Raw genomic sequence first — 26,792 nt, 5'->3', positions numbered from 1 at the left:
CGAGATGGACGAGCACAAGCTCCGCCTCCAAAAGGAGGCGGAGACACAGGCCAGCAGCACCTACATCGAGCTGGAGCGTCTCGCCAAGAAACAAGCTGCTCAAATGGAGAAGGAGGTAAGTCATTTGGGGAGGAGACGGATATTTGTGGGGCCGGTCATGAAAGCTGCAATGACACCCACAGGCTTCTGTCTTCCATGTTTGGCTCATTTTATATCAACCACACTACAGATTGCCAAACAGTCAATAAAAACCAATGTTATGTGGCCATCTATACAGATTCTATTTTATTATTTAATATACAGGTGTAGTATTGTATTTATATATGTCATTTTGAAAATGCAGAGTGTCTGACTTTGGTAAGTCATTACAATTAATGGCTGTAAACGTAATGCAAACCTCAACACAGTTAAGGTCTAATGAGCAGGCCTGGTGCGCTGCTGCAGATAAAGGCGTGGGCCGCGGAGGAGAAGCGGATCCAGCAGCAGATCCTGGTCCAGCAGAAGAAGGAGCTGACCACCTTCTTGGAGACACAAAAGAAGCAGTACCGGCTGTGCAGGGATCGGATGAAGGAGGTGGGTGTGGCGGCCCCGTCCGCACACCGAGCGGCCCGGAGTTGGTTGCCACGAGCCGTTCAAACAAGCGCTCCTTCTGACATCCGCACAAACTCTTTCTGAGTTCTGAAGAGTCGTTTAACTTTTCCATTTCCACAGGATATGAACGATGACCCCGGCACACCGAAGGAGGAGAAACAGGAGCGGCTATCGCGCCAGAAGGAGACGGTGCAGCGATCGCAGGCGCAGGAGGAAGCGCAGTTCCTCCACCAGCAGAGGCTCGTCTACGACAGGAGCTGCCGCGCCCTGAAGAGGCGGAGTCTCATCAAGAAGCACGAACTGGAGCAGGAGCAGATCCGGGAGGCAAGTCCCGCGTCTGCTGGCCCGACATAGCGCGCGTTCTGTCGGTTCAGGTGAACTTTTCGCTTTCGGGTTTCAGGTTTTGATCTCCAGGCGCATCATCGAGGTGGGACTTCCGAAAGTGAAAAATGGTCTGTTGAGATCTAAAAGAGAAAACACCTTGTCCTTGTACTTAGTAAAAACCACAGGCGTATCCAAAACTGTTACAAATATCTAAACATATGAAGTATTGGGATATCTAATAGTTGAAAAACAAGTCTTGATCAATAAGTGGCTGCCATTTATTAAATTGAGACGCCTGCTTTATAAGAAAACTCGAACTAAATGTGTGATGTGACCCTTTCCCGGTTTGATCTGGGTCTCCCAGGAGCTGAACAAGAAGAAGGACCAGAAGGAGATGGAGCAGGCATTGATGATCCGGCACGACGGGTCCACGCAGGACCTGGAGCGACGGCACCTGGACAGCCTGCAGAGACTGCGCATGGAGCTGATCCGCCTGCAGCACCAGACGGAGCTGGAGAACCAGGAGGAGTACAACCACCGACGGCAGAGGGAGCTGCACCGCAAACACGCCCTGGAGCAGCGGCAGCAGCCCCGCAGTCTGAAGGTGAACACGGGGCCGGACACGCTGGGGAGGTGACGGCACGGTGGGTGGTGGGTCGTAGGGAAGGTGATGTGTGGTGCCTGTATGGGTGTGTGGTGCCTGTATGGGTGTGTGGTGCCTGGATGGGTGTGTGGTGCCTGGTAGGGTGAGTGTTGCCTGGTAGGGGAATTGATGCCTGGTATGTTGAGTGGTGCCTGATAGGGGGATTGACGTCTGGTAGGTTGAGTGACGCCTAGTAGGTTGAGTGACGCCTAGTAGGTTGAGTGACGGCTGGTAGGGCGAGCGGTGCCTGGTAGGGCGAGCGGTGCCTGCTAGGGCGAGCGGTGCCTGCTAGGGCGAGCGTTGCCTGCTAGGGCGAGCGTTGCCTGGTAGGGCGAGCGGTGCCTGGTAGGCGGATGTCTGGTAGGGGGACTGATGCCTGATAGGTTGAGTGGTGCCTGGTAGGGTTATTGGTAGGGTGAGTGGTGGAGGGGGATTGATGCCTGGTAGGGTGAGTGGTGCCTGGTAGGGGGAGTGGTGCCTGGTAGGGGGAGTGGTGCCTGGTAGGGGGAGTGATGCCTGGTAGGGGGAGTGGTGCCTGGTAGGGGGAGTGGTGCCTGGTAGGGGGATTGATGTCTGGTAGGGGGAGTGGTGCCTGGTAGGGGGAGTGATGTCTGGTAGGGGGAGTGGTGCCTGGTAGGGTGTCTGGTAGGGGGAGTGGTGCCTGGTAGGGTGTCTGGTAGGGGGAGTGGTGCCTGGTAGGGTGCCTGGTAGGGGGAGTGGTGCCTGGTAGGGTGCCTGGTAGGGGGAGTGGTGCCTGGTAGGGTGCCTGGTAGGGTGAGTGGTGCCTGGTAGGGGGATTGATGTCTGGTAGGGGGAGTGGTGCCTGGTAGGGGGATTGATGTCTGGTAGGGGGAGTGGTGCCTGGTAGGGGGATTGATGTCTGGTAGGGGGAGTGGTGCCTGGTAGGGTGAGTGGTGCCTGGTAGGGTGAGTGGTGCCTGGTAGGGGGATTGATGCCTGGTAGGGTGAGTGGTGCCTGGTAGGGTGAGTGGTGCCTGGTAGGGTGAGTGGTGCCTGGTAGGGGGAGTGGTGCCTGGTAGGGTGCCTGGTAGGGTGAGTGGTGCCTGGTAGGGGGATTGATGTCTGGTAGGGGGAGTGGTGCCTGGTAGGGTGAGTGGTGCCTGGTAGGGGGATTGATGTCTGGTAGGGGGATTGATGTCTGGTAGGGTGAGTGGTGCCTGGTAGGGTGAGGGGGGCCTGGTAGGGGGAGTGGTGCCTGGTAGGGGGAGTGGTGCCTGGTAGGGGGAGTGGTGCCTGGTAGGGGGATTGATGTCTGGTAGGGGGATTGATGTCTGGTAGGGGGATTGATGTCTGGTAGGGGGATTGATGCCTGGTAGCGGGAGTACATCTCCACGGCTAGAAAATGGAGACGATATATTATGAGAATGGGAGGAGTAATTTCTTTAAATAATTACTGGTATTATATTGTCTTGAATGTGACACTGCACTCAAAATAGTTTTGTTGTGTGTGTGATGCCTTTGTCACAAAAATAGACATTGGAGATGCAGATCAAAAAACAATTCCAGGACACTTGCAAGGTTCAGAACAAACAGTACAAAGCCCTGAAGAACCACCAGCTGGAGGTATCGCCCAAGAGTGACCACAAAGCCCTCCTGAAATCTCTAAAAGAGGAGCAGACCCGCAAATTGGCTACACTGGCCACACAGTATGAGCAGAGCATCAGTGAAATGATGGCCTCTCAATCGGTAAGAAACACCTGCTCTTCTCTGTACTGACAGAGACACAAACATGTTACCAGACACTCTGATCCACTCCAGTTCTGGTTGTTGGTTTGAACTTGGAGTCCAGGATGTAGATCTTTCCTCTATGGTTTGGCTCTATGTACTGATGCACTCAGATAGTAGAACAAGCTTCCACTGACTATCCAGACCGTCCTCTAAACACCCACTGAACACTCTATTATGGGATTATTTAACTGACCATTGATCCTACAGCCATGACATCAATTCTACTGTTGGGTAACTAAAACACTAGTAAGTATTGTTTGTAGTGTTTGTTATTGCACTTGTCATTGTGTGCGATTTGACACCGGCATTGATTCAACGGTATTCTATTTCAACAGTTTCTTTAACCTACTGTACTATCTAGGGGACATTAAATGTGTAGATGACACACACATATGGCAGATGATTCTGGATAAGAGGGTCTCCTAAATGTCAAAAATGTAAATGTAAAAACCTGTCATAATTGCTTTACTAACAAGCACCAGAAATATCGCCCTCTAGTGGCAGTAGCCACAACACCCTAACAAATACAATCAAATGGCTCCTGTTGCATTCCTCCAGTGTTAATAATCCATCTGAGCTCTGAATGTTCAGACTGAGTTTGTAATATACTCAAACTTAACTCAGAATAATCTGGCCAAGCTTGAAGTACTGGAAGAGAAAATGAAAAATTCAAAAGCTAATTATGTAAAACATTTTAAATGAATTACATTTTTAAATGTTTCTCAAAATTGCAATTCAGAGAATCCAGTTTTTTACTTTGGGCAATCAGTTTGGCCTGTTGATCCAAATAAATAGATCCTTTACCAGCAGTGATGATTAATAACACTGGTGGAGAGCCTACAGGGAGAGCGCCCCCTGATGGAGAGACTACTGGGAGAGCGCCCCCAGATGGAGAGACTACAGGGAGAGCGCCCCCTGGTGGAGAGCCTACAGGGAGAGCGCCCCCTGATGGAGAGACTACAGGGAGAGCGCCCCCTGGTGTAGAGATTACTGGGAGCGCGCCCCCTGGTGGAGAGACTACAGGGAGAGCGCCCCCTGGTGGAGAGCTGTAATCACCCGTCTGTCTCGCCTGCAGCTCCGGCTGGACAGCGAGCAGGAGACCGAGTGTCAGGCCTTACAGCGGCAGCTGCAGCAGGAAATGGAGCTCCTGGATGCCTACCAGAGCAGGACGAAGGCCCAGGCGGAGGCCCAGCATGAGCGTGAGCTGCAGAAGCTGGAGCAGAAGGCGTCCTTGCGCAGGGCTCACCTGGAACAGAAAGTGAGGCTGCTTGTTCGGTGCTTAGCACCACTGTGAATGGCATCGTCTTGCCGTTCAGTCACGGGGCCGTTGCAGTTCAAATGGGTGTTTAATTATTATGGTTTTTAGTATAAAACATGGCAAGGATGATCCGTGTGTCAGCGTGTCAGAGTAGCCACTGCTTCTGTTCTGAAAGGGGTGTGTTGCGATTGCAGATTGAAGAGGAGCTGGCTTCGCTTCAGAAAGAACGGACGGAAAAAATCAAGCATTTATTCGAGCGCCAGGAGAGGGAGCTGGAAACGTTCGACATGGAGAGCGCGCGCCTAGGATTCGGGAGCTTGGCCTCGTTTGACTTTCCCAAGGAGGACGACAGATGATGGAGCCCAGGGTTTGGGGAGCACGCGGCCCTGACCGAGGCTGTGGCTCCGGCCTACCTGGACTAAACCCTGACTGCTGGATTTTACTAAGACCACCTTTTACACTGACCATGTGGGATCAGTCTTTTGAAATATCTGAATCTGTTCTAGGAGGAGCTCTCCGACATCATTAGAGAAGGAACAGGCTACCAGCACAGACGACATAATCGGAGCTCCTAAAACAGAAGGGAAATGTAGAAGAGCTGATCTTCACTCCATGCCGTCCACCCACGTTTGGTATCAGTAATTCAGGATATTTTAGTACAAGTAAAAGCACTTTGATACGTTTAAGTATGAACCGACATGTGAAGGGAAGGCGTGGTGCGGAAAGGCCTTGGGGGTTATCAAAGGACACTGCGACTGCGGAATGTGTCCTTCGTCTTCACCGTGGCTATTAGCTGTTTCGTCTTTGTTCATCACAGCGAATGTGAATACTGCTGGCGAAAGCTGTACACAAAGGCAGGTTTTGAAACAGTGGCTGATTTTAAAACATAGTAAATATATTGAGAGCGTTCAATAACTCTCATATTGTGGTAGAACACATGCCTCTTTTTGAAAAGTACAAAAAAAAAAGAATATAATTTACTCATTGTTCGGTATCCTAAATGAATTGGCATTAGTTTTTATCAGGGTGTGAATTTAATACAACAGATGCGTCCTGTCAGACTCCTTCCTGGTGTTAATGCATGCACTTTAAAAGGCGAATTCAGGTCGTGGAGTGGCGCATGGATCTGTCAGAGAGTTTCGCTGTCTGTAAATAAAAACGTCCATAGCAGTTCTGTTTTCTTGGCTATTGAGACTGAACATAAGCTTTATCTTTGATATGAAAAATTGCCAAATAGCCAAATGCCTTCGAGTTGATGAACGTTTTATTTCTCTTTGTTGTGCCCAGGCAACATCGTTGTTTGATGAATTGTGATTCAGTGTGAAGTTCTCACTGCTCTTGTACAGGGACAATAGTGTCATTTGTGTTGTAAAAACTTTATATAAATATTTGTATATGATTACCTAAATAGGGGTTTACATATGTATCGATTAGTCAACTGGACCATAGGGAAAACCTACACAGTGGAGGCACAGGAAGGCAAACTATTTTTGTAAGCAAGAAAGAATTGCCAGTTTCACTAATGTGGCAACGTAGTGTGTTTGGGTGGAGCTACGCCTCCCTATCCAGCATGTCTCTGACTGGCATTTGAGTGAACAACATCTCAAAATAATAATAATAATAATAAGTAATTTAAATAAATCACAGTCTTTAAGAATGGATTGTGTAGGGCCAGACAAAACCCTTTCTTTTTAAGCCCTAAAAAGATTCATATCTTTTTTAAACTCACTTGCATTACACTATGCACACCTAGCACATGACATGTTGTGTAACTCAAACCAAGGGACACCATTTAGTCTAATATCTTGGGTCTATCATTACTGGCTTCTTTTCAGACAAAGCCATTGTTGAAACTGCCATTGCACAAGTGAACTGATGTTTTAACAAATAAACTTAATGAAGTTTTTGTTGGCTAATGATATGTGATGGGATATATATATATATATATATATATATATATATATATATATATATATATATATATATATATATTCGTAATACAATATATAAATATTTTTCATTGCCAGTATGGCAGGAGAGTAACAAAAAATTCTTGTAAGTGCAATGAAACATTCCCTATTTTTCAACACTTATGATGTACACATTGTTTAATTCAATAAATTGGTTTAGCTACACATGTGAAATAAGGCTGGCTTTAGCCTTGTTTCTCCTCCCAGCACTTTGTGACAGCGCCCTCTGCCAGACCAGTCCGACTCTGCATCCCCTCCCACCGTCAGTACATTTAGGCTAGGTGCTCATTCGCTGTACAAGGTTGTCTTCTTGGGTCAGGTGTATTGGGAGGTGGGAGAGCAGACTGGCTTGAGTGTGGGTCCTCGGGTTGCCCGTTAGGGGGCGCCAGACTCCACAGGCACTCTCGGTGTCCCTGAATTCTTAGACTCTTTAACCTCAGAGAGACTATCCATGTGCTACTTCCGCTTGCAATTGCAAATTTTAAAGTTGTAATGAAATATTCTGTACCTGTTGTACCAATGCAGACAGACCTGACTTTGCCGTTTTAAAATTACTGCAGATCTTATTTCTGTGTAGGACTAGGAGGGGAGCTGATTTCGAGGGAAAATACTGCACGAGGTCACAAGGTGGCACTGTTGGGTCAGCAAAAGGAAGTTGTATGTTATGAAATGCAGGTTTGGGGGTAAAACATTAATAAGGTATAACAGCAAAGAGCGTGTATTTCTTCAGCATAGCTACAACAGCACATCTTTATGTTTTGTGGACATCCAGTTATAGAATATTGAAAAATTTGTCCACAAGAGGGGACTTTTATGAGAATTCTCGGTAAAGAGAATACAAAGAGGATGCTATCCTCCAGTGTCTTATCTGAGTCTGTTTAAGCACCATTAAAGTGCAGTTATTTCTCACAGCTGAACATTTGTATTAGCAATTACAGCAAAAACCTGCCTGACAACGTTGGTAGCAAATTAGCTACCTAAATACAGCCCACTGACACACCAAGAGAATAAGTCAGTTACTACATGTGTATTCTTTGTTCGGGCATATGTGTCTGCATGTATATATGTAATGTGGGAAAATGTAAGCCTTCTATAGTAGGAGCTCTGTGGTGAGCCTGTGAGATGTTGTGAGTCACAGCTGTGACGAGGGGGGGACTGAAGGTTCTCCTGGCACACCTGATTACACCCTTCTGTCCTTTCCTCAGGAAGGAGCTTGTTATTTCACAGAGGATCATGTGTTGTTCGTTTTGCAGATTTGCACTAAGTGGCAGCCAAGAGTTTGTGTCCTGCTGTTTGCAGTTAACCGATTTGTACAGAGCTACAGAAGCGGTTGCAACGATCTGTTGAGTTCTATTGATTTAAAACCAGAGCAGAGTGTCTGCAGGTTGTTATTCCGTATAAATAAAGCCTCGGATGTGGTCAGTAGTCAGGCTACAAGCTGAACTGTCCAATATTTGATTTTTTTCATATTTCCAAAACAGAACCCATCACCATTGCCAGCCTAATATATAGAGATTACATTTTTTACTACCGTTTTTCTATTGTATTGTACATTTTTATAACATAAATGAAGCTCACCTTGTGTAGCTGGTAGATGCTGGCAACATCAAGGTTGTGGGTTCGATTCCCAGGCAGCACTAATGCTGTCATACTGGCAATGTGTTAGTCCCTCTGAATGAGAGCAAAGTGCTAAAAATGTAAACACAGCACTGGCCTAAGAATGTGATGGGTGTGGAAGGGGGTTTAGATTCAGGGAAGTGTACATGCTCAGATGCGAAGCTGGTTTTGCTGGGTTAAGCTACACTTTGGTTTTATTTCAGTCAGTTTGAGAAGTTTGATGCTTCTTTCATTTTTTTTATTTAGTACCAAACAAGTCCTGGTGCTCAGATGGAGAGAAGCCGCAGCCTTCTGCGTTCTGGGGGGTTCAGCGTTCATTTAACACGCTGAGTTATGAGACACCTTGTGTCTGATGGTAATGTGGCTGTAATAAATCATGGCTGTGGGGAAGTCTTGATGAGCTGCTGACCCAAAAGCATTCACACAGCCATGACTATTCCAAACTAGCAATAAATACGTCATGAGTAGCAGGTGTGAAGCCGTTAAAACCCCAAACTGGCAGCGTACCGAATCTCCCGGGTGTGCCAGGACTGTCACACTAAATGTTCATATCAGAGGAGATGCTTATCTGGTTACTCAGTTGGACTGGAACTTCATGGCTCAGGTACTTAAGACAGCTGAATTACTGGGGGTGATTTAACATGGAGATCTTTCATAAAGCATGTTGTTAACTGAAGCTATGGGTTCGCCAGTGAGCATGCAAGTTCTCTGTAAAGTCACCAAATTACATATAAACCACAAGTTTATTTTATTTAGAGGAAAAGCTTCAGAGTAAAGTATAAGAATGGGGATTACATGAAAGAAAACTGTAACAGGTTTACAAGTGGGCTTTAAAATTCAATACACCTAATTTAGAGTATAGCAGTGTGAAACCACTAGTTTCCAGTGGGTGATTACATCTCAATCTTGAAATGATTGATCTCCTTCAGATCTCTCTTATCTTGATCTTGAAATGACAGGAACTCTTAATATGTGCATTTCCTGTCTATATTGATTATACATAGACACAGGGTACCCTCTGGGAGCTCCTTTTATACCATGAAGGATAGAAAAGATCTGATAGAAAAGATCTGTACAAATATATTTGATTTGATTTGATTTGATTAGATTTGGGTGTAAATAGGAGAATAAAACACAGGCAGAGATATATAAATAGTGTGCCTTTGCAACTAAGAGGGATTGAATTGCAGAGCAAAGGGAGGGTTGCCATGTGAGTCATTGCTTTGGATTTGCATTTTGCAAGTAGGTGGAGTAAGATCACCCACTGCTTCAAAAATGTCAAGGAGGCTTTGGGCTTCACTGGTTCAGCCAAAGTTGAGCCTCAGTAGTTCAGTAGGCTTTGTGTTTCAGTAGTTCAGTAGTGTTTGGGCTTCACTGGTTCAGCCAAAGTTGAGCCTCAGTAGTTCAGTAGGCTTTGTGCTTCAGTAGTTCAGTAGTGTTTGGGCTTCACTGGTTCAGTCAAGGTTGGGCCTCAGTAGTTCAGTAGTGTTTGGGCTTCACTGGTTCAGTCAAGGTTGGGCCTCAGTAATTCAGCAGGCTTTGGGCTTCAGTGGTTCAGTAAGGATTTGGGCTCCAGTGGTTCAGTAGTGTTTGTGCTTCACTGGTTGAGCAGGGTTTAGAAGTTCAGTAAATACTTTGGGTTCAGAAGGCTCTAGACTTCACCATTTCATTGTTTGGCCTTTACTGGTTCCAGTGGGAAATACTTTTAGCAGGCTTGACTGGGACATTTCCTATTGGCTTTAAAGCACCTGACCACCATTCAGTGGTATATGCATGATCTGTTTATTAATTGTACATGCTTACTGGAAGTCATTTATATACTTTAGGTGAAAGACTAAATCCTTCAAATAAAAAGGTTGATATATTCAATGTACTACCAACACAAACCTTAATAGTTTTCCAGCATGCAGAATCACAGGTTTGGTCTACAAGTTCCACCCAAGATTGTACTTGCCAAATTATTATAATAGAAGCACATTAGATCCATTAATTCTTGTTTCATAAATCAGCTGTACCCCAACAGGTCTATGTCTAGGTTAACAGGTCTATGTCTGTGTTTTGGTGTTTATTTTCTTGCCTTTCGTTCCACTGCAGAAATAAATGATGACCAATGGTCCAGTCAATAAGATATTTGCAGATGTTTGTTATGTGTGTTGAGCTGATTTCTTGAAGCAGCTCTATTTAGGCTAAATGTGATTAAAGAGAATGTACAATGGATATGAAGAAAGCAGTGGATGTTAAGGTTTTCCTGTGCTCTGGCTGTGAGCGGAGCAGGACCACGTGACCTCTGGAAGGATCTGTGGACTTCGGTGGACCAACCCGGGTGACCTGAAGTCAAGCTTGCTGAATGCAGGCCTTCAGACATTCATGCATGACACACTGAACGAAGGCCTGGTGCCCCTGTGGGGAAGTCTCGACAAGCTGCTGATCCCAGAGCATTCGACTATTCCAAATTAGCCATACATACATGTCATGAGTAGCAGGTGTGAAGCCGTTAACCAGAGAACACGCTGCGTCCCGAATCTCCCGGGTCTGCCAGGACTGACAGACTAAATGTTCATATCAGAGGAGATGCTTATCTGGTTACTCAGTTGGACTGCGTCTTCATGGCTCAGGTACTTAAGATAGCTGAACTACTTTTGGTGACTTAACGCAGAGATCTTTTATAAAGCATGTTGTTAACTGAAGCTTAGGGAGGGAAAGACATATGCCAACACGTGAATAAAAACTTTGAAGCCAGTTTATTTGTACATGAATGCAGATTACATGAAAGAACATTTTTCCCAGGCTTGCAAGTGGGGTTTTAAATTCAATTCTCATAATTCACAGGCCTGGTGTCCATGTGGGGGCGTCTTAAGCAGCTGATCCCAAAGAATTTGCAAGACTGTTCCAAACTAGCAATAAATAAATGTGAGCAGTAGCTGTCCACAGGAATTCATACATAACATGCTGAACACAGGCCTGGTGTCCACAGCCCATACAGAAATCATGAGATCATAAAAGTTAAAGGAGGTTTTATTCCACCCCATATCTGTACCAGCTGAACAGTGGAGACCATATCATTGTGTTACGTCTCTCAGATCTGACCACAGCACACTGCCTATACTAGTCTATGCTTTCTTGTGTGCAATACATTGAATAAAATCCTCCTACCCAATGTTTTCAACAGTTCTTAGTTATTGTCAGACACTGAACGTACAGCTACTGATTAAAATGGTATAGTATGTTATTTTACACATTTAAATTGCATATTTATTCTTGAGGCAAACCTAATTTTTCCCATCTGCTGTGTTGTATTTAATTTGCTATGGTAACTTAATTTTAACATAGCCGTCATTACTCTGTGAAGGCCTGAAACCCTCTCATAGGTCATCTGATCTCTGTAGAGGTCTCCTGTCCACATCAACACGTGGAGGGCATTTTCCAAAAATAAATGACACCACAGTGTAATGGTTAAAGCTGAAAGTCCAGGTTTATGTGGAGGTGTGGTAATATGGAACAGGTGTGCTCTAGTAATCAGGGGAGGAGGCTCTGCTTAGTCTGTGCTGGGGATTCTGGGAGTTGAAGTCTCTGGGGCTACGCTGCATAACACTTTTAAGGTTGTTGATCATTCAGATAAACAAGCCAAGTGGTGTTTGAGATTTTGTTTCCTAGATGTAATTTCCATTGGGAATAAAATATTTTTATTAATTTTTAAATTTTATAATTAAATCTTAAATGCTATATGCTTCTTCCCACACACAAAAAACCTTTGGATGGTTGACACAAGTCACACTATTTCTGTATATGTGTGAAGTGACTTACACATTAGCTCATCTCCTCAAGTGGTGCTACATAACCCTCACAAGAACAAACTGATCTACGTTATATCAATGTTACAAAATGATATATATGACATAAATGCTACAAAATGATCTATGTGATATGAAGGTATAAATGAATCATTCTTTTTTGGTGTAAGAAGTACTTTTAAATTAATTTGAAACTTCGCCCATAGATGAAAAAAGAAAACAGACAGGTTTAGAGATATTAAATAGAGCTTTATTTATATTGCTTTTGCATCAATTTGTACATGACAACAATGTCAGAATCACTCTGCTGCTTCTTTGCCCTGTAGAAATAACAATCGAAACATGTGAATGAGCAAATTTTGTGATGTTTGCAAATAATTTTTACGGCATAAAAAAATACATTTAAATCAAAACAAAATCACAGTGACGCCAATAATTACCTTTCCGGAATCACGGCTTTTGGCGCGGAGCTTGTTGACCTGAGACTCGGCGATGTCGGCCCTCTCCTCCGCCTCCTCCAGCTCGTGCTGGACCTTACGGAGCTTGGACAGGTGAGCGTTGGCTTGCTCGTCCTGGAAAGCGACAGTGCGTAAGTGAAAAGCTCAAAGAGTTTGAAGTGGAGTTGCACCTCGCTAATGTCCTGTAGGATGAGTGGCCCTTACCGTCTCCTCAGCCTGCCTCTTGTAGGCCTTGACCTTCAGCTGCAGTTTGTCCACCAGATCCTGGAGTCTGGTGATGTTCTTCTTGTCCTCCTCGGTCTTAACATGATAAAGACGGGTTAGCACCAGCTTATCATCTGTCCAAGTTAACATTTCTCAAGAAGGGCCATTTACCTGATAGGTGAGCTCCTTCACTCTCCTCTCGTATTTGCGGACACCCTTAACAGAGTCAGCGGAACGTCTCTGCTCACTCTCAAGCTCGGTCTCCAGCTCGCGCACCTAGATCAGACAACAGCACCTTCTTACTGAACATATTAAGAGACCGTTTCACATCTACGCTCCTTACACCCAATGCTGAATATGTAGTGGTCAATTACCAGAAGGACACTTACCCTGGACTCCAGTTTCTGGAGCTGTTTCTTTCCTCCCTTCATGGCCAGATTTTCTGCCTCATCCAGACGGTGCTGCAGATCTTTGACTGTGACCTCAAGGTTCTTCTTCATCCTCTCCAGGTGAGCACTGGTGTCCTGCTCTTTCTTCAGCTCCTCCGCCATCATGGCGGCCTATTTCATAAATGAAATGTTATCACTGTTTTTCCCCCAGTCACGATCATGAAGGAGAACCGTGTGATTAGGTGCCTGGAGTTCTCACGTCAGTAATGGCTTTCTTGGCCTTCTCCTCTGCGTTTCTTGCTTCCTGCACTGTGTCATCAACCTCACCCTGGATCTGAGCAAAGTCAACTTCAAGCTTCTTCTTGGTGTTCAGCAGACTTGTGTTCTGGAAGAAGCGATGATTTCATGATTTCATAAGCAAGGGCGAATGTTTAACTGATGTGAAGTTGCCAGATGCACGTTTGAGTACCTGAGAGTGCAGCAGTGCCACACGCTCGCTGGCGTCCACCAGCTCTTGCTCTGCAACCTTGCGGCCTCTCTCCGTCTGCTCCAGACCGACTCTGAGCTCCTCGATCTCAGCCAGCATCAGAGTGTTCCTGCGCTCCACCATGGCCACCTGTTCCTTCATGTCTTCCTGTCCTCTCAAAGAATCATCAAGGTGCATTTGGGCATCCTGCAAAATACAGAGAAGGTTTCATGTAAAACACTAACTTACTCATGCTCCAATATAAGGTTTTGGAGTTTTGTGGATTGTTAAAACAGAAATGCTTATTGTCAATCTAGAGTTGACCTTGAGCTGTCCTTGGACATTCCTGAGCTGTTTCAGGGCTTCAGCAGCTTGGCGGTTGGCGTGGCTCAGCTGGATCTCCATCTCATTCAAGTCTCCCTCCATCTTCTTCTTGATGCGGAGAGCATCGTTCCTGCTCCTGACCTCAGAGTCCAGGGTGCTCTGCATGGACTCGATCACCCTCTGGCTGTTCCTCTTGATCTGCTCGATCTCCTCATCCTTCTCAGCCAGCTTCCTGTCGATCTCACTCTTCACCTGGTTGAGCTCAAGCTGGACACGCAGAATCTTGGACTCTTCATGCTCCAATGTGCCCTGTAAATGACATTAAATTACAGAGATTGCACAAATACCAGATGACCAAAGTGGCACATTTGGCAAGCGATCCTTTAAAACTCAGTTACTGACACTTGAGTAACTTATTAAAATACTATTTTCTTTCTTATAGTTTCTCATAGAAAACAAATATGTCTTTGCACTATTAGACAGTTTGCTGTAAACAATAAACATATACTGTCGTGAATGCCTGAATCCTCTACACACCTCAGCCTCTTCCAGAGCAGTCTGGATCTCAGCCTTCTCACTCTCTACTGTCTTCTTTGCCTTCTCCAGCTCATGAATGCTCTTGCCAGTCTCACCAAGCTGTTCAGTCAAGTCTGAGATCTCCTCTGTTGAATAAACAAAATGTACAAGACAACCGTAATCACCTTAGAGAAGAAAACACTGACAGCAGAGGCAGAACTGAGATGGAGATTCCAATCTTACATTAAAAAAAATAAAAATTTCAAAAAGATTTTTGTGACTTACGCTGCAGGTTTTTGTTCTCTCTCTTCAGAGTTTCCAGCTGGTCGAGAGCCTCCTCGTAGGAGTTCTTCATCTTGAACAGCTCTGTGCTGAGACTGCGGGCCTCCTTCTGAGCTCCTTCCAGTTCTGCCTGACCCTCCTCATATTTCTGCTTCCACTCTGCCAACACCTTAAAATAGGAGCGTGTCTAGGTTAGGTGGCGATCCATTTAAAAGACCTCTTTATGAGAACAATTAAAGATTTACTTCAGATAAGTCAGTAAAATACTCAAGCAGTTCACCTTGTCAAAGTTTCTCTGCTTCTTGTCAAGGTTGGCTGCCAATCCATTGGCTCTCTCCACATCAATCATAAGGTCCTCCACTTCACCCTGGAGTCTCTGCTTGGTCTTCTCCAGTGAAGCGCACTTGGAGTTCACAGCCTCGATCTGTTCCTCAGCCTCTTGCAGACGCTGCGCCAGCTTCTTCCTGTTAAACACGGTTCGTGTTAGGTGTGACCGCAATGTCACGCGCCATTTTTCGCAAATTGCTCCGTGCGAGAACCTACTTGGCTTCCTCAAGCTCCTCGGTACGCTGGATGGCATCGGTCTCGTATTTGGTTCTCCACTGAGCCACCTCACTGTTGGCCTTGGACATTCCACGCTGGAGCTCAGCCTTGGCCTCCTGCTCCTCCTCAAACTGCTCTCTGAGCAGGTCACAGTCGTGACGGGCTGACTGGACAGCGTGTGCCAGGGCGTTCTTGGCCTGGGAACGACAAACAGCAATATTCGTTTGATCGGTAAATGATTTACTGATGAACACTTAAGTGTATCATGTCAAGGACATTGGCATTTTTACCTTGACTTCCTCCTCATTCTGCCTCTTAAGCTCCTCAATTTGCTGAGTGAAAGCTTGTTTGCCTCTGGTCAGCTGAGAAACCAGACTCTCTTTCTCTTCCAACTGCCTTGAAAACTCACCTGTTGTAATGAAAATATTGTATATTGTGTATTAGACTGTAAACTGGGCAAGTCTTGGTTTGGTAGGTGTGTTATGAAATTGTTAACAAGAAAATACAAGTCTTGATTGGTGATAATTACTAATTAACATCTATTGTTGGTTTTATATTCTATTATAACAATGTAATGTAGATAAAACTTAAATATCAAGAGAAGGATTAATATAGTTCTTAATTTATTTATCTTATTACCATTTTCGGTTTGCAGTCTGGCTTTTTGTGCACTAAAGTCATTAATTTGACGGACATTCTCATCATTCTTGGTCTTGACTTCACTCAGTTGGTCCTCAAGGGTACGGCACATTTTCTCAAGATTGGCCTGCAGACAGAGAAATGTTTCGCTTTGTATGCATTCCATCATATAAGGTCATAACCTTTCCATGCTGACCTCAAATCCTTACCTTAGCTTTAGCGATGGCTTCCATGTTGCTGGAAAGATCGTCGATCTCCATCTTGTATTCACTCTTCTCCTTCTCCAACTTCTGCTTGACGCGCTGGAGGTTGTCGATCTGCTCTCCAAGCTCAGCAACGCTGTCGGCCTGCTTCTTGCGGAGGGCAGCAGCCGTGGCTTCGTGCTGCAGGGTGGACTCCTCCAGATCACGACGCAGCTTCTGGAACTCGGCCTCGCGCTTCTTGTTCATCTCGATCTGAGCAGCAGTGGCACCACCAGCCTCCTCGAGCCTCTCGCTGATCTCCTCCAGTTCCCTGGAGAGGTCAGCTCTCTGCTTCTCCACCTTGGCACGAGCTGCACGCTCAGCCTCAATCTCCTCTTCCAGCTCCTCAATACGGGCCTACATATGGGGGAAAAAACCTTAAATGTTATAATACGAGAAGTACACAAGCAATTATTAGAGTTAATAATTACTCATTAACGTTAATTAAGTAACAGAGCTAGCCTTTGAAGCATGTATATTAAATATGGGATTATGTCATTTACAAAATATACAAAATGGTTCTTTTTACAGTAGGGTTGAATGTAATAAAGGAAATGCACAAACCTGAAGCTCCTTGATCTTCTTCTGAAGCTGAGCTCCAAGAGATTGCTCATCCTCAATCTTGCTGAGAAGCTGGCTGACTTCAAAGTCTTTCCTGGGGAAATTAAATGGTTACTTTGTTGAGTTTTTCATATTTTAATTCAATATTACTTAAAATTTTAAACTAGTTCATTGACATGTTGGTGTTTGTCATTTTGAAATATTTAATCTTACTTCTTCAGCTTCTCATCAGACTGCTGCTTGTCATTCTCCAGATCCATAATGGACTCTTGAGCCATTTTCAGGTCACCCTCCAGCTTTCTCTTGGCTCTCTCTAGATCCATGCGGATCTTCTTCTCTTGCTCTAGAGAACCTTCCAGCTGATCACAAGATCAATATTTGTTTAGGGGCAACTAGAATCAACTTATGAGCAATCTATTTGTATGTAATTTAGTGACTGGTTCATATAACTCACATCGTCCACTTGCTGCTCAAGCTTGGTCTTGGCTTTGGTCAGAGTGTTGACTTTGTCTTCCTCTGCCTGGAGGTCGTCAAGGGTCTGTTGATGTGACTCTTGCAGGGCTTTCTTCTCCTTTGTCAGTTTGCCAATGCTCTCATCCTGAGCTGCCATCTCCTCAGTGAGATTCTTGACCTAGAATTTTTTTTGATGATATGTTGGGAAACCATTTAATGTGAAACCAAGATTGATAACAATTGATATCCTTGCCATCTAAAGAGAAGAGTGCAGACCTTGTTCTCAATAGCATGTTTCTCCTTCTCCACTTTAGCCAGGGTGAGTTCCAGATCGTCAATGTCCTTCTTCAGCTCAGAACATTCATCCTCCAGTTTCCTCTTCTTGGCCGTCAGCTCGGCGTTGATCTCCTCTTCATCCTCCAGCCTCTCATTTGTCTCTTTGAGTTTGGCCTCGAGCTGGATCTTGCTCTTAATTAGACCCTCACATCTCTCCTCAGCATCTGAGAGATTCTCAGCTTCCTGTTTATTGAAAAAAGTTACAAAGTTACAAAGTTACAAAATACATCTATAACAAATATGACATCATAGTATTTTTATATGCGCAATTTATTCAGATAGTTTGTATACTTACGGATGCCACTTGAAGTTGCAGGTCGTTCTTTTCTTGCAGCATTGCCACCATCTTCTCCTCAAGTTCCTTCTTTTTGGCTTCAGCCTTTACCAGAGCTTCCTTGCATTTAACAAAGTCCTCCTTCATGGTGGCCAGCTCCTTCTCTGCTTCAGCACTCTTAAGAAGGGGCTTGATCTTGTAGTACACTTTCATCCATGGCCAATGTTTCACATTCACGAATGAACGAATGTTATACTGGATGGTGTGAATGGCTTCCCTGGTGAAAAAACAGATCGATTCATTAATGCTTATGTGTACAATGATGAACAACATAAATGCATTCATAATTTTGTTGTTTAGCTAATGTTAGGACTTATTTCGCAATTTCAATGTCATGTTAGCCATACAATAGCAGCCACTGCTATTGTTGGAGGTCACAGATATTTGAAAAAAATACCTTCTCTCCATCATCTTCACAAACTCTCTTCTCATGAGGAAACCACGGCAAAGAGCCTGAGTCATCGTGACCAAAGAAGCCAGTTTCTCATCTCTCATCTCTTCAAGGGTACCCAGCAGACCGGCTTTGAAAAACACCTGAGGAATAATTAACATCATTTAGCTCTCCATTGAGTATTTAGCTCTCACTGAATCAACAAGTTGTTTGTGTTCTTTTAAATTTTAATGGTCAATATTTACCTTGGTGTGTCCAAATCTGTACTGGTCATGGTCGATATCAATGGAACCCAGAAGCTTCTCACAAGCCTTCTTGTTGTCTATGAACTGGCCCTCAGGGATAACGCTGGCATTCAGCACCTTGTATCTGTCAAAACATTCAAATGTGTCATCACAACTTTGCATAAAAGTAACTTCACACCTAATTTTGTTTTTACAAGTTTCTCATTACCTTTGCTTGAAGTCACCGTAGAGAATTCTGCTGGGGAATCCCTTTCTGCAGATTCTGATACCCTCCAGGACACCATTACACCTCAGCTGATGGATAACCAGGAAGTTCTCCATAAGACCTGACAAAGCACAATGGGAATAAACATTAATACAGGTACTGACGTCGATGTGGTTTTACATCTACAAGGTCCGAGCATCACCTGGAGTCTTGGACTCGTTGGGAATCAAGCAACGCACAAAGTGAGGGTGAGTGCTCCTCAGGTTGGTCATCAGCTTGCCCAGATTCTCCTGTGGAGTGAACGCATTATTGGAATTCACACTTAAAATGCAGCAGTTGTGATCTTCATGGTTTTGACGACGGTTCTTACCCTGAACTGTGAGGACACAGTCTGCATGGAACCACCCTTCTTCTTGCCTCCCTTCTTGCCGGCCTCTTTACATGTGAAGCAACAAAATAAATGTTTAGAAAAACTGTGCAAATAAGTAACTGTAGTAGTAACTGAAGTTTTTAGAGAGAAGTTATGGAATTACCCTCAGCTGCAGCAGGTGGGTAGATGGTGCCCAGCAGTTTGACTGAGGACTTCTGGTAAAGCTGCACAACAGACTCGTTCAGTGGATCCTTATTCTTGTCCAGCCAGCCAGCGATGTTGTAGTCCACGGTGCCGGCGTAGTGCACCAGGGAGAAGTGGGCCTCTGCCTTGCCTTTGGCGGGTCTGGGTTTCTGGAAAGCGTTGCACTTGCCAAGATGTTGGTCATACAGCTTGTTTTTGAAGCTGGTGTCTGTGGCCTTGGGGAACATGCACTCCTCTTCAAGGATGGAGAAGATGCCCATAGGCTGTTAAGACAAGAGAAGAAGTGATGAGGACGCATCGGAGAACATACAGAGTACAGCGCAGAACTAATGATCCTTATCGAAACCGTACCTTCTCAATAAGCTCAATGCAAGCAGCCAAGTCCATGCCAAAGTCAATGAACTCCCAAACAATGCCCTCCTTCTTGTACTCCTCTTGTTCCAGCACAAACATGTGGTGGTTGAAGAACTGTTGCAGTTTCTCATTGGTGAAGTTGATGCACAGCTGCTCCATGCTGTTGAACTGCAGAGAGACGACACAACACGAGTCAATATTCCACCTGTTTTCCACCGAGTTTGGTCAAGTTCACAACACAAAGACCATCGCTTACATCAAAGATTTCAAATCCAGCAATGTCCAGCACACCGATGAAGAACTGTCTGGCTTGTTTTGTGTCCAGCATCTGGTTGATACGGACGACCATCCACAAGAACATCCTTTCATAGATGGACTTGGCCAGTGCACTCACGGAGTTGTAGACCTGAAAGCACAGTTTTTATTAGTTTAAGCTTTCTTTTATTCTTCCTTTTTCATCATCAACCAAATGTTTCCATCATACGTCTGGATATGTACCTGTGGCACAGTCTGTCCCTTGGTCACAAATTCATTTCCGACCTTTACTCTGGGATAGCACAAAGCCTTCAGCATGTCCGCAGAGTTCAAGCCCAGAAGGTAGGCAACTTTGTCAGCCTCTGTTTAAAAAAATAAACAAAGCCAAAATATGTTTGAGTCCATAATAAATGGAGTCCATCATAAAGGCATTATAATGGTTCGTAACAGTCAGTCTCACCCTCGGTGCCGTCGGGCTCGGCCTGCTCCTCACGCTGCTTTTGCTTGAACTTCATGTTGCCGTGGTGAAGAGTAGCACCAGTCAGCTTGTAGATGCTCATCTTCTCCTCATGAGTGAAGCCCAGGATGTCAATGGCGGTCTACAAATCGATCACATTCATTAAAGCTCCATGGCCCCTTGGCGAACGTTGTTGTGTCAACGTCGCACACATTTGTTTTCAAGAATCTACTTACATCTGTGGCGATCAGCTCCTCCTTGTCATTAATGCTGGCCACGGTGATCTGACCTTGACTGCACATGGGGAAGTCGTAGGGGTTGGTGGTGATGAGGGTCATTTCTGGAAAAGACCAAATACCAAAGACGGTGGTTAGAACTGCATCCAAGAGAGGCGCCTGAGCTGATATATCAATGGGAAGATTTCTCATTGAATATGTCCTGACCAATCAGCTCAGGTTTTTCATTGGTCATCATCTGGTAGAAGATGTGGTAGCCTCTCTCATCAGGAAGCTGGAAGGTTACTCTGGATTTTTCCAGGAGATCTGGTGAGGAAATCCAGCCATGTTATCTTTGAAATATTGAAAAGTAGACTGACAAAAAGTGCCAACACATAAAGAAATCTACTCACAGGTTTCAATGTCAGCACTAGACAGTTTGCCACTTGTGCCAAAGTGAATTCTGATGAATTTACCCTGATTTGGATAGAACAAAAAACAAATCAGTGTCATTGATTAAAACATGAATAGAAAAGTCCATAATGCTTTAGTTGTCAATTGGAGATATGACTTAAATATACTGTTTTGTACTGTAAGAGATTACAAAACGAGAAAACTTACAAAACGAGAGGAGTTGTCATTTCTCACGGTCTTGGCATTACCATAAGCCTCAAGCAGTGGATTGGCAGCAATGATCTGGTCCTCAAGAGATCCCTACAGTCCACAGAAAGCTTTAGTTTACATGTGTTTTCCAAAGAACTTGTTTTTAATCTCTTTTAAAAAATTTTACAAAACGTGTAAGAAAAAAAAATGGAAAATGAAGTGACTAAAGTCTCAAGATCAAAGATTCAAAGACCAAACCAGTTTTAAACCAGTTCATACCTGCATTTTGCCAGGAGTTGCATCTTTCTTCTTGTCACCCACCATAGCGACGGTGGCAAAGTACTGGATGACACGCTTGGTGTTTACAGTCTTTCCAGCACCAGATTCTCCGCTAGTTTCAATTAGACGTTTAAGCAGTTAGTTATACGCAATAAGATCCGTAGCACATCTAATCAATATTTTCGTTAACAGATACTCACGTAATCAGGACAGACTGATTCTCCCTATCTGTGAAGTAAATGTAAAAAAATTAATCGTCAGAGTTTAGGCCTATATAATTTTATTTCAAATATGATTCTGTCTCCTTTGGTGTTGCGTCTTACCAGTAAGCATGAACTGGTAGGCGTTGTCAGACACAGAGAAGATGTGGGGTGGGGCCTCCATACGCTTCTTGCCTCTGTAGGCAGCAACGACTTCTGCGTCGTACACCGGGAGCCACTTGTAGGGGTTCACGGTAGCGCAGAACAGCCCAGAGTAGGTCTGAAGTACACAAGATTACATCGCAAAGTTGGAGTGTCAAAAGGATAACCACGATCAAGCAATTTCATTGTCTGTTTTAACCATAGCCTACTCACACTTTGGTGTGTGTTTGTGTGTGTGTGTGTGTTTACTTACGTAGATCATCCATGCTGCATAACGCTCTTTGAGGTTATACAACACAGAGGCTTCATTGAGATGGGTCATCATGGCCATGTCCTCAATCTTATCGAACTTGGGAGGGTTCATGGGGCTGACATCTTCCTCCTTAACCGTCCTTGACTGTAAGAGAATGAGAAAATGTACATTTAAAACATATTCATAACGCTTAACCGGAGTTTCGACGGAATCTGATACGTTTCAGCAGCGCTCACCTCCTTGGTATCAAGCAGTTCGACTGTGGCTTTGCCGCCCTCCCTGCTCTTGACAGTAGCTTTAAGGTACAGCTCCTTGTCGTCAGGTACGTAGCAAGCCGTCTTGGCATCGAAGGGCTTGTTCTGAGCCTCTATCCTCTCCTTCTCAGGTTTTCTGAGGTAAATGGCGGCCTTGCCGTACGCGGCCATCTCTGCGTCCGTACTCATGGTGACGGATCACTGCCATCAGAACAAAACGTGAGAATAACAGAATAACACGAATGTTTAGAAAATACACGTTACACATGAAATACACATGAAAATACACACTAGTTTTGTCTTATTAAAACAACTGCTGTCATACTATACTTATTATTTACAACGCGATAGCTCTAGAACTGGGTCTTTGATGTCAGTGGCAAATGCAGTGAAAATGAAAACGTGATTTCAGATTTGTCTGGACTAGAACAGTGGGTTTGCTCTCCGGTCATGGGTCCCCATTGCCCTGCACGTTTTCAGATTGAGCCTGGCACTCCTGTCCCAGCTACTGAAAAAGCTGGTAAGTTAAATCAGGTGTGCAGGAACAACTTGAACCAGTGAAGCGGTGTGGGGCTCCAGAACTGAAGCAGAAAACCTGGCACTAGTTTTGACCAAAGTATCAGTGAGTAGCTTTTAAATTAAACAAGTTCATTTACCTGTTTAGGTTCCCACAACAGATGAATTTTCTACAACCCTGTAAAAATAAGTAACTCGGGTTATATTCTCTCCCTTAACATAGTTAAATTAATCTAGAATTAGAACATTTTCAGATACTCTGGCTGCACTCAAACTGCCATGGACCTACATGGACCTTGAGGGATTTCTCTACAGGCATCCATATTTACAAACCTATTATTTGATGCACTATATACATGCCATAATATATACACTACATACATATACATACTACTATACTATGAAATTCCTTTATGTTTCCACAGCCATGCAAAGACCTGTAGTGAATTAAGATATGTCTACTGATATTTGGCATTTTCATTAGTCTATCCTTTGGTAGTGTAGCTAGTATAGCTTCAACCCTTTAAATCCCATGTATAATATGATAGAAGAACTGGTCTCACCACAGACAGGATCTTGGTGGTCTTCTCTGCAGTCTCCTGGTCGGCTCCCGTGGTCCTTATATTGGGCTGCTTCTGCCAGCCAAGCAGAAATTATATATGGCAAAGCAGCAGCTAATATGGCTTTGCAATTGATCATAAGGAACACATGTTACTGGTCATCATATTGTACATGCATAAATCCTTTCTGCATTAACATTTTCATTCACATTTGTACATACATAAAAAGCAATAAGCATTTTGGTTCTATCCTAAAATATTTTAAATTAAATTAAACTTAATTCAAATACATATTTCCTAACTGATAATAATAACCTGGTCTAAATGTAAAATGTACTACACTATCTGCTAGCTTGATAATTTGTAAATTATTTTGCATTGTAAATTCAGCAGTGATGAATGTTAATTACTTCTACTTAACACTGATATGGTACACCCTTTAAAACGAATAATTGTGGAAACAAATCGGAAAAAATAGCTCTGTGTGAAGTTCTGGAATATTAATATTTGACCATTGATTGCTACACTTAGGGACACATCTTTGTACTCCAAATTACTTCCATAATGACAACTCAAAAGAACCTTAATATTATGCTTTATGTGGACATTTAATGTGTGTTCCATTAAGAGACCCATGAAGGTTGCTCAAGAGTATACATATATAATTAACACTGAAACCATTGCACATTAGCAAAGTTTCAGTGTCAGCAATACAACAATTCCACTTTAGAGCTGGATTTGATATGAATAATGAAACCATGAAATTTATAAAAGAAGAAAATGTTGTGTCTGTTTAATGTTAAACAGCTACATTGGTTTAGCGTGGCATATAATGTGACTGAAAACATATATCCTGGTCAGCTTGCACAGCCTGTCTGTGATTAGAATAACCTACAGACAATGACAATAAACTTGAATTTGGCTGCATAGTTATGCATGGCCCTACGCAGACCATAGGACATCTGAGCACACTGTAGCCACGCCCACTCAACTGAAGGGGCGTATCAGCAGTACTGTAGACTGGTACGGAGCCAATGAGAAGAGAATGCTGGAGTCATAGTGCAGAGTCAGAGGCTTTGATATTTCCATTAGATTGAGACCATAAACGAAAATGGACAGACCGCTTTTAGAATCCTGGGGGATTTAACTTTTCATCATAATCAATACCATTACATGTGTTATCACTACATAAAATGATAAATAATACAAAATTTACAAACAATAATTGTATATTTTTTATGAATATTTAAGCAAATCATGGATGATATCTCAAAACCCCAACTAGGGTTCTTCTGCCTCTGGCAGCTTTGTATCTACGGTACATATTTATTAGTATCGCCAGACAGTTTTGGGGGCTTTTTGTCTGTAGTAAGTAAAGAACTTATTCACTGGACTTCAAGCCATTCAAGTATGGAATATTGGGCAGAGATGTGTTTTTTTTCTACTTTTTGCACATTTTTGCACATTTATGGCCATAATGTGCATGAAATGCCGTCTACAACATCAGAAAACAGAAGTGTTGTATATCTACATCAGACATTAGGGCTGCTGTAAATATCCACTCTCACTTCACTTGTTCTTAACCCGTGTGGAGTAGCTCCCCCTGCAGCCGAAGGCATCCGCACTATTTCACACCCCTCCCCGCCCCTACACTCCTCCCCTCCCAATGTAACTCAAGAGCCTCTTGGCTGTGGCTGTATTTTTGGCAGTTGTACCCATGTCCATGTTGTGTTCACTTAATCAGCAAATTATTTTCCACTTGTTGATTTACAGTATTGAGATCCAGCCGCATTTAACACATTATACTTGAAAAACTGTTAAATATTCTCAGCAAACTTATTCATTCTGCACACTATTTCTGCACATTACTTCTACACAGTAGCACACTATTTGGTAATGACTTTAATTTGAGTTACCGATGCCTTGGTCTTGAGTAGAAATAACCTAGGACATTTCCTCAATTTTCCAACATTGAAAGATTGTGCTGGCTGTATAAATGACAGCAATATCAAAATTATGTGAGGTCTATTTATGGTTTATCATTACAAATTTAGCGTCGTGGAAATGTTACTTATTTAATCACATATACTTCCCAGGTTCCAATGAGAATGTAAGACGGAGAAATGGGAATGTTGTAAGCATGGAGTGGGCACAGAGCCCTGGAAACAGACACAATCCAGCTGCCACTGCCTAGCACATATGGATATGGATATATTTAGAGTCCCAGGACTGTACAAGCTGCAAGTATAGAATAACATGACATATATGAACAGTGTTCCTCTTCTGGAGATATATATTTCAGGTTATACATGCCTTTATGAATGTGAGGGACGTCACGCTGAACCCAAAGGCACTTTAAAACCTGAATCTGTACAGTGAATGTTCAACATATGTGTGACAAGACTGAAAAGACTGAAAATTAAAAACGCACCAAAAGCTCTCGTTGCTGTTTGAACTGGCAGGTAAAACAGGGGTCAACAACAAATGCATATTACTGCATGCTGAAATCCTGACTATATACTGATTTGCCAATGTGCTATTGTGTATTGTTTACCATGCAATATAAAGTACTCCACAAGATAACAATGTACAGGCCTTAAATAGGCCTTATTGCTTGAGACTTGAGACTTATGGGTGTAAAGGGCTTTGGTTTCATAATCAGGCTCGTCGGAAGCACAACATGCCACACAAGCGTTTTACTTTCTAACCCTGTAGGTCCCAGCATCAGCGCTGCAGCTCCATGAAGGGTAACCGTGACTATGACGGGCTGAAGACCTGCACTCAAGCTACATTTAGAAATGAGCTGCTAATGCTCAAATCCACCCGGTTTGTTCCGTGTCTTTCCAGATCAAGTGTCCTCATGCTCAGCTGCTAAATAAATAACAAAGTCAAACACACCCAAGAGCACTGAGCTATGTATTAATACATTAAAAGATCTCAAAGAAATTCCAATTTGATCATATATTAGGTGATACACCTGTATATTTATTATGGTCCCTATACTAAAAATATCTTGCCCCTGCCTGTAATGCTACATTACCACAGGAATAGAGGAGAGTCAAGACTTCCACCCTGCTTCTTGCAGAGGGGTCCCAGAATTTTCCACCATGCCACTGTGCATAACCGGCAATACATTTATAGCATTTAGCAGACGCTCTTGTCCATAGCAACCTATACTAGCGATTAGTTGTCTCCATGGAGATAACTATCTTGCCTACTCTCACATTAGTGTCAAGTCAAATGTGATGGTATTTTAAAGTATGCAATTCCGGCAGAACTCTTTAAATCTAACGTGGCATAAGGTTTAAACTAGCTGTAACGTTAGCTGTCTGTTACATCTTTATCCTTGAACCCATTCAAGAATAAAAAAGCTAATTTCAGACAAAACTCTAACGAATCAGCGAGTGCTTTATGGCTAATGTAAAGTGTTCTTGGAGTCTTGTTTGTTCTCATTAATATTAAGTCACTGACGCTTGGTGGGTTGTCCCGAGGTTTTGGGGTCGCACGCCCAATCTCAGTGGAAACCTGTCCTGTACTGCCCTCTACTGGTCACTGCCTGGATACTCCCTTCTCTGGTCAA

At 43.7% G+C, this 26,792-nt stretch overlaps 2 protein-coding genes and 1 long non-coding RNA gene across 5 annotated transcripts in view; 2 read left to right on the top strand and 1 right to left on the bottom strand.

Moving 5' to 3' along the window:
- Nucleotides 1-6,480, top strand: part of taok3b (TAO kinase 3b) — an 8,335-nt gene extending 1,855 nt beyond the window's left edge. Inside the window, exons 2-8 of the mRNA XM_077011277.1 lie at nt 1-115; nt 445-573; nt 712-915; nt 1,280-1,519; nt 3,052-3,264; nt 4,382-4,564; nt 4,759-6,480. The exon at nt 1-115 is cut by the window's left edge and continues 122 nt beyond it. Of these exons, the coding sequence (XP_076867392.1) occupies nt 1-115; nt 445-573; nt 712-915; nt 1,280-1,519; nt 3,052-3,264; nt 4,382-4,564; nt 4,759-4,920 (1,246 nt within the window). The 3' untranslated portion in view covers nt 4,921-6,480. The remainder of the gene's footprint in view (nt 116-444; nt 574-711; nt 916-1,279; nt 1,520-3,051; nt 3,265-4,381; nt 4,565-4,758) is intronic.
- A 5,711-nt stretch (nt 6,481-12,191) lies between these two features.
- Nucleotides 12,192-22,570, bottom strand: LOC143518645 (myosin heavy chain, fast skeletal muscle-like). The gene is made up of 39 exons (XM_077011276.1): nt 22,119-22,570; nt 21,883-22,026; nt 21,591-21,747; nt 21,468-21,495; nt 21,268-21,379; nt 21,007-21,099; nt 20,799-20,862; nt 20,614-20,712; nt 20,407-20,510; nt 20,174-20,312; nt 19,957-20,075; nt 19,715-19,864; nt 19,456-19,626; nt 19,064-19,367; nt 18,901-18,965; nt 18,733-18,820; nt 18,534-18,651; nt 18,326-18,449; nt 18,087-18,223; nt 17,651-17,906; nt 17,296-17,538; nt 17,021-17,197; nt 16,780-16,925; nt 16,570-16,660; nt 15,973-16,362; nt 15,764-15,890; nt 15,415-15,533; nt 15,125-15,321; nt 14,862-15,045; nt 14,585-14,750; nt 14,321-14,445; nt 13,784-14,092; nt 13,463-13,666; nt 13,253-13,378; nt 12,994-13,164; nt 12,776-12,880; nt 12,605-12,700; nt 12,383-12,514; nt 12,192-12,262 (listed from the first exon to the last, which is right to left on the bottom strand). Exons 1-39 carry the CDS (start codon nt 22,323-22,325, stop codon nt 12,242-12,244), a joined length of 5,808 nt encoding a protein of 1,935 aa, XP_076867391.1. The 5' UTR covers nt 22,326-22,570; the 3' UTR covers nt 12,192-12,241.
- Nucleotides 21,660-26,479, top strand: LOC143518647 (uncharacterized). 3 transcript variants are annotated; one of them, XR_013132245.1, is made up of 4 exons: nt 21,660-21,745; nt 21,887-22,184; nt 22,268-22,355; nt 25,928-26,479. It is a non-coding gene; the product is annotated as an uncharacterized LOC143518647 (long non-coding RNA). The 3 variants fall into 3 exon arrangements; XR_013132244.1 differs by having other exon boundaries at nt 21,665-21,741; XR_013132246.1 differs by lacking the exon at nt 25,928-26,479 and adding an exon at nt 25,309-25,534 and having other exon boundaries at nt 21,665-21,741.
- The last annotated feature ends 313 nt before the right edge of the window (nt 26,480-26,792 follow it).

Source organism: Brachyhypopomus gauderio, chromosome 7 (genome assembly GCF_052324685.1).
Source record: "Brachyhypopomus gauderio isolate BG-103 chromosome 7, BGAUD_0.2, whole genome shotgun sequence".
Classification (NCBI taxonomy): Eukaryota; Metazoa; Chordata; class Actinopteri; order Gymnotiformes; family Hypopomidae; genus Brachyhypopomus; species Brachyhypopomus gauderio.
The sequence above is the reverse complement of the archived record's forward strand: the minus strand, read 5'-3'. Positions and strand labels throughout refer to the sequence as shown.

Bases quoted from the DNA above. Each gene is read 5' to 3' on its own strand.
- LOC143518645 (XM_077011276.1), bottom strand. From the start codon at position 22,325: ATGAGTACGGACGCAGAGATGGCCGCGTACGGCAAGGCCGCCATTTAC. The intron at 15,534-15,763 runs GTAATAAGATAA...TCATTACAACAG, and splicing joins CAGACTGCAAACCGAAAATG to GTGAGTTTTCAAGGCAGTTG. The intron at 14,446-14,584 runs GTAAGTCACAAA...TTTATTCAACAG, and splicing joins AGAGAACAAAAACCTGCAGC to AGGAGATCTCAGACTTGACT.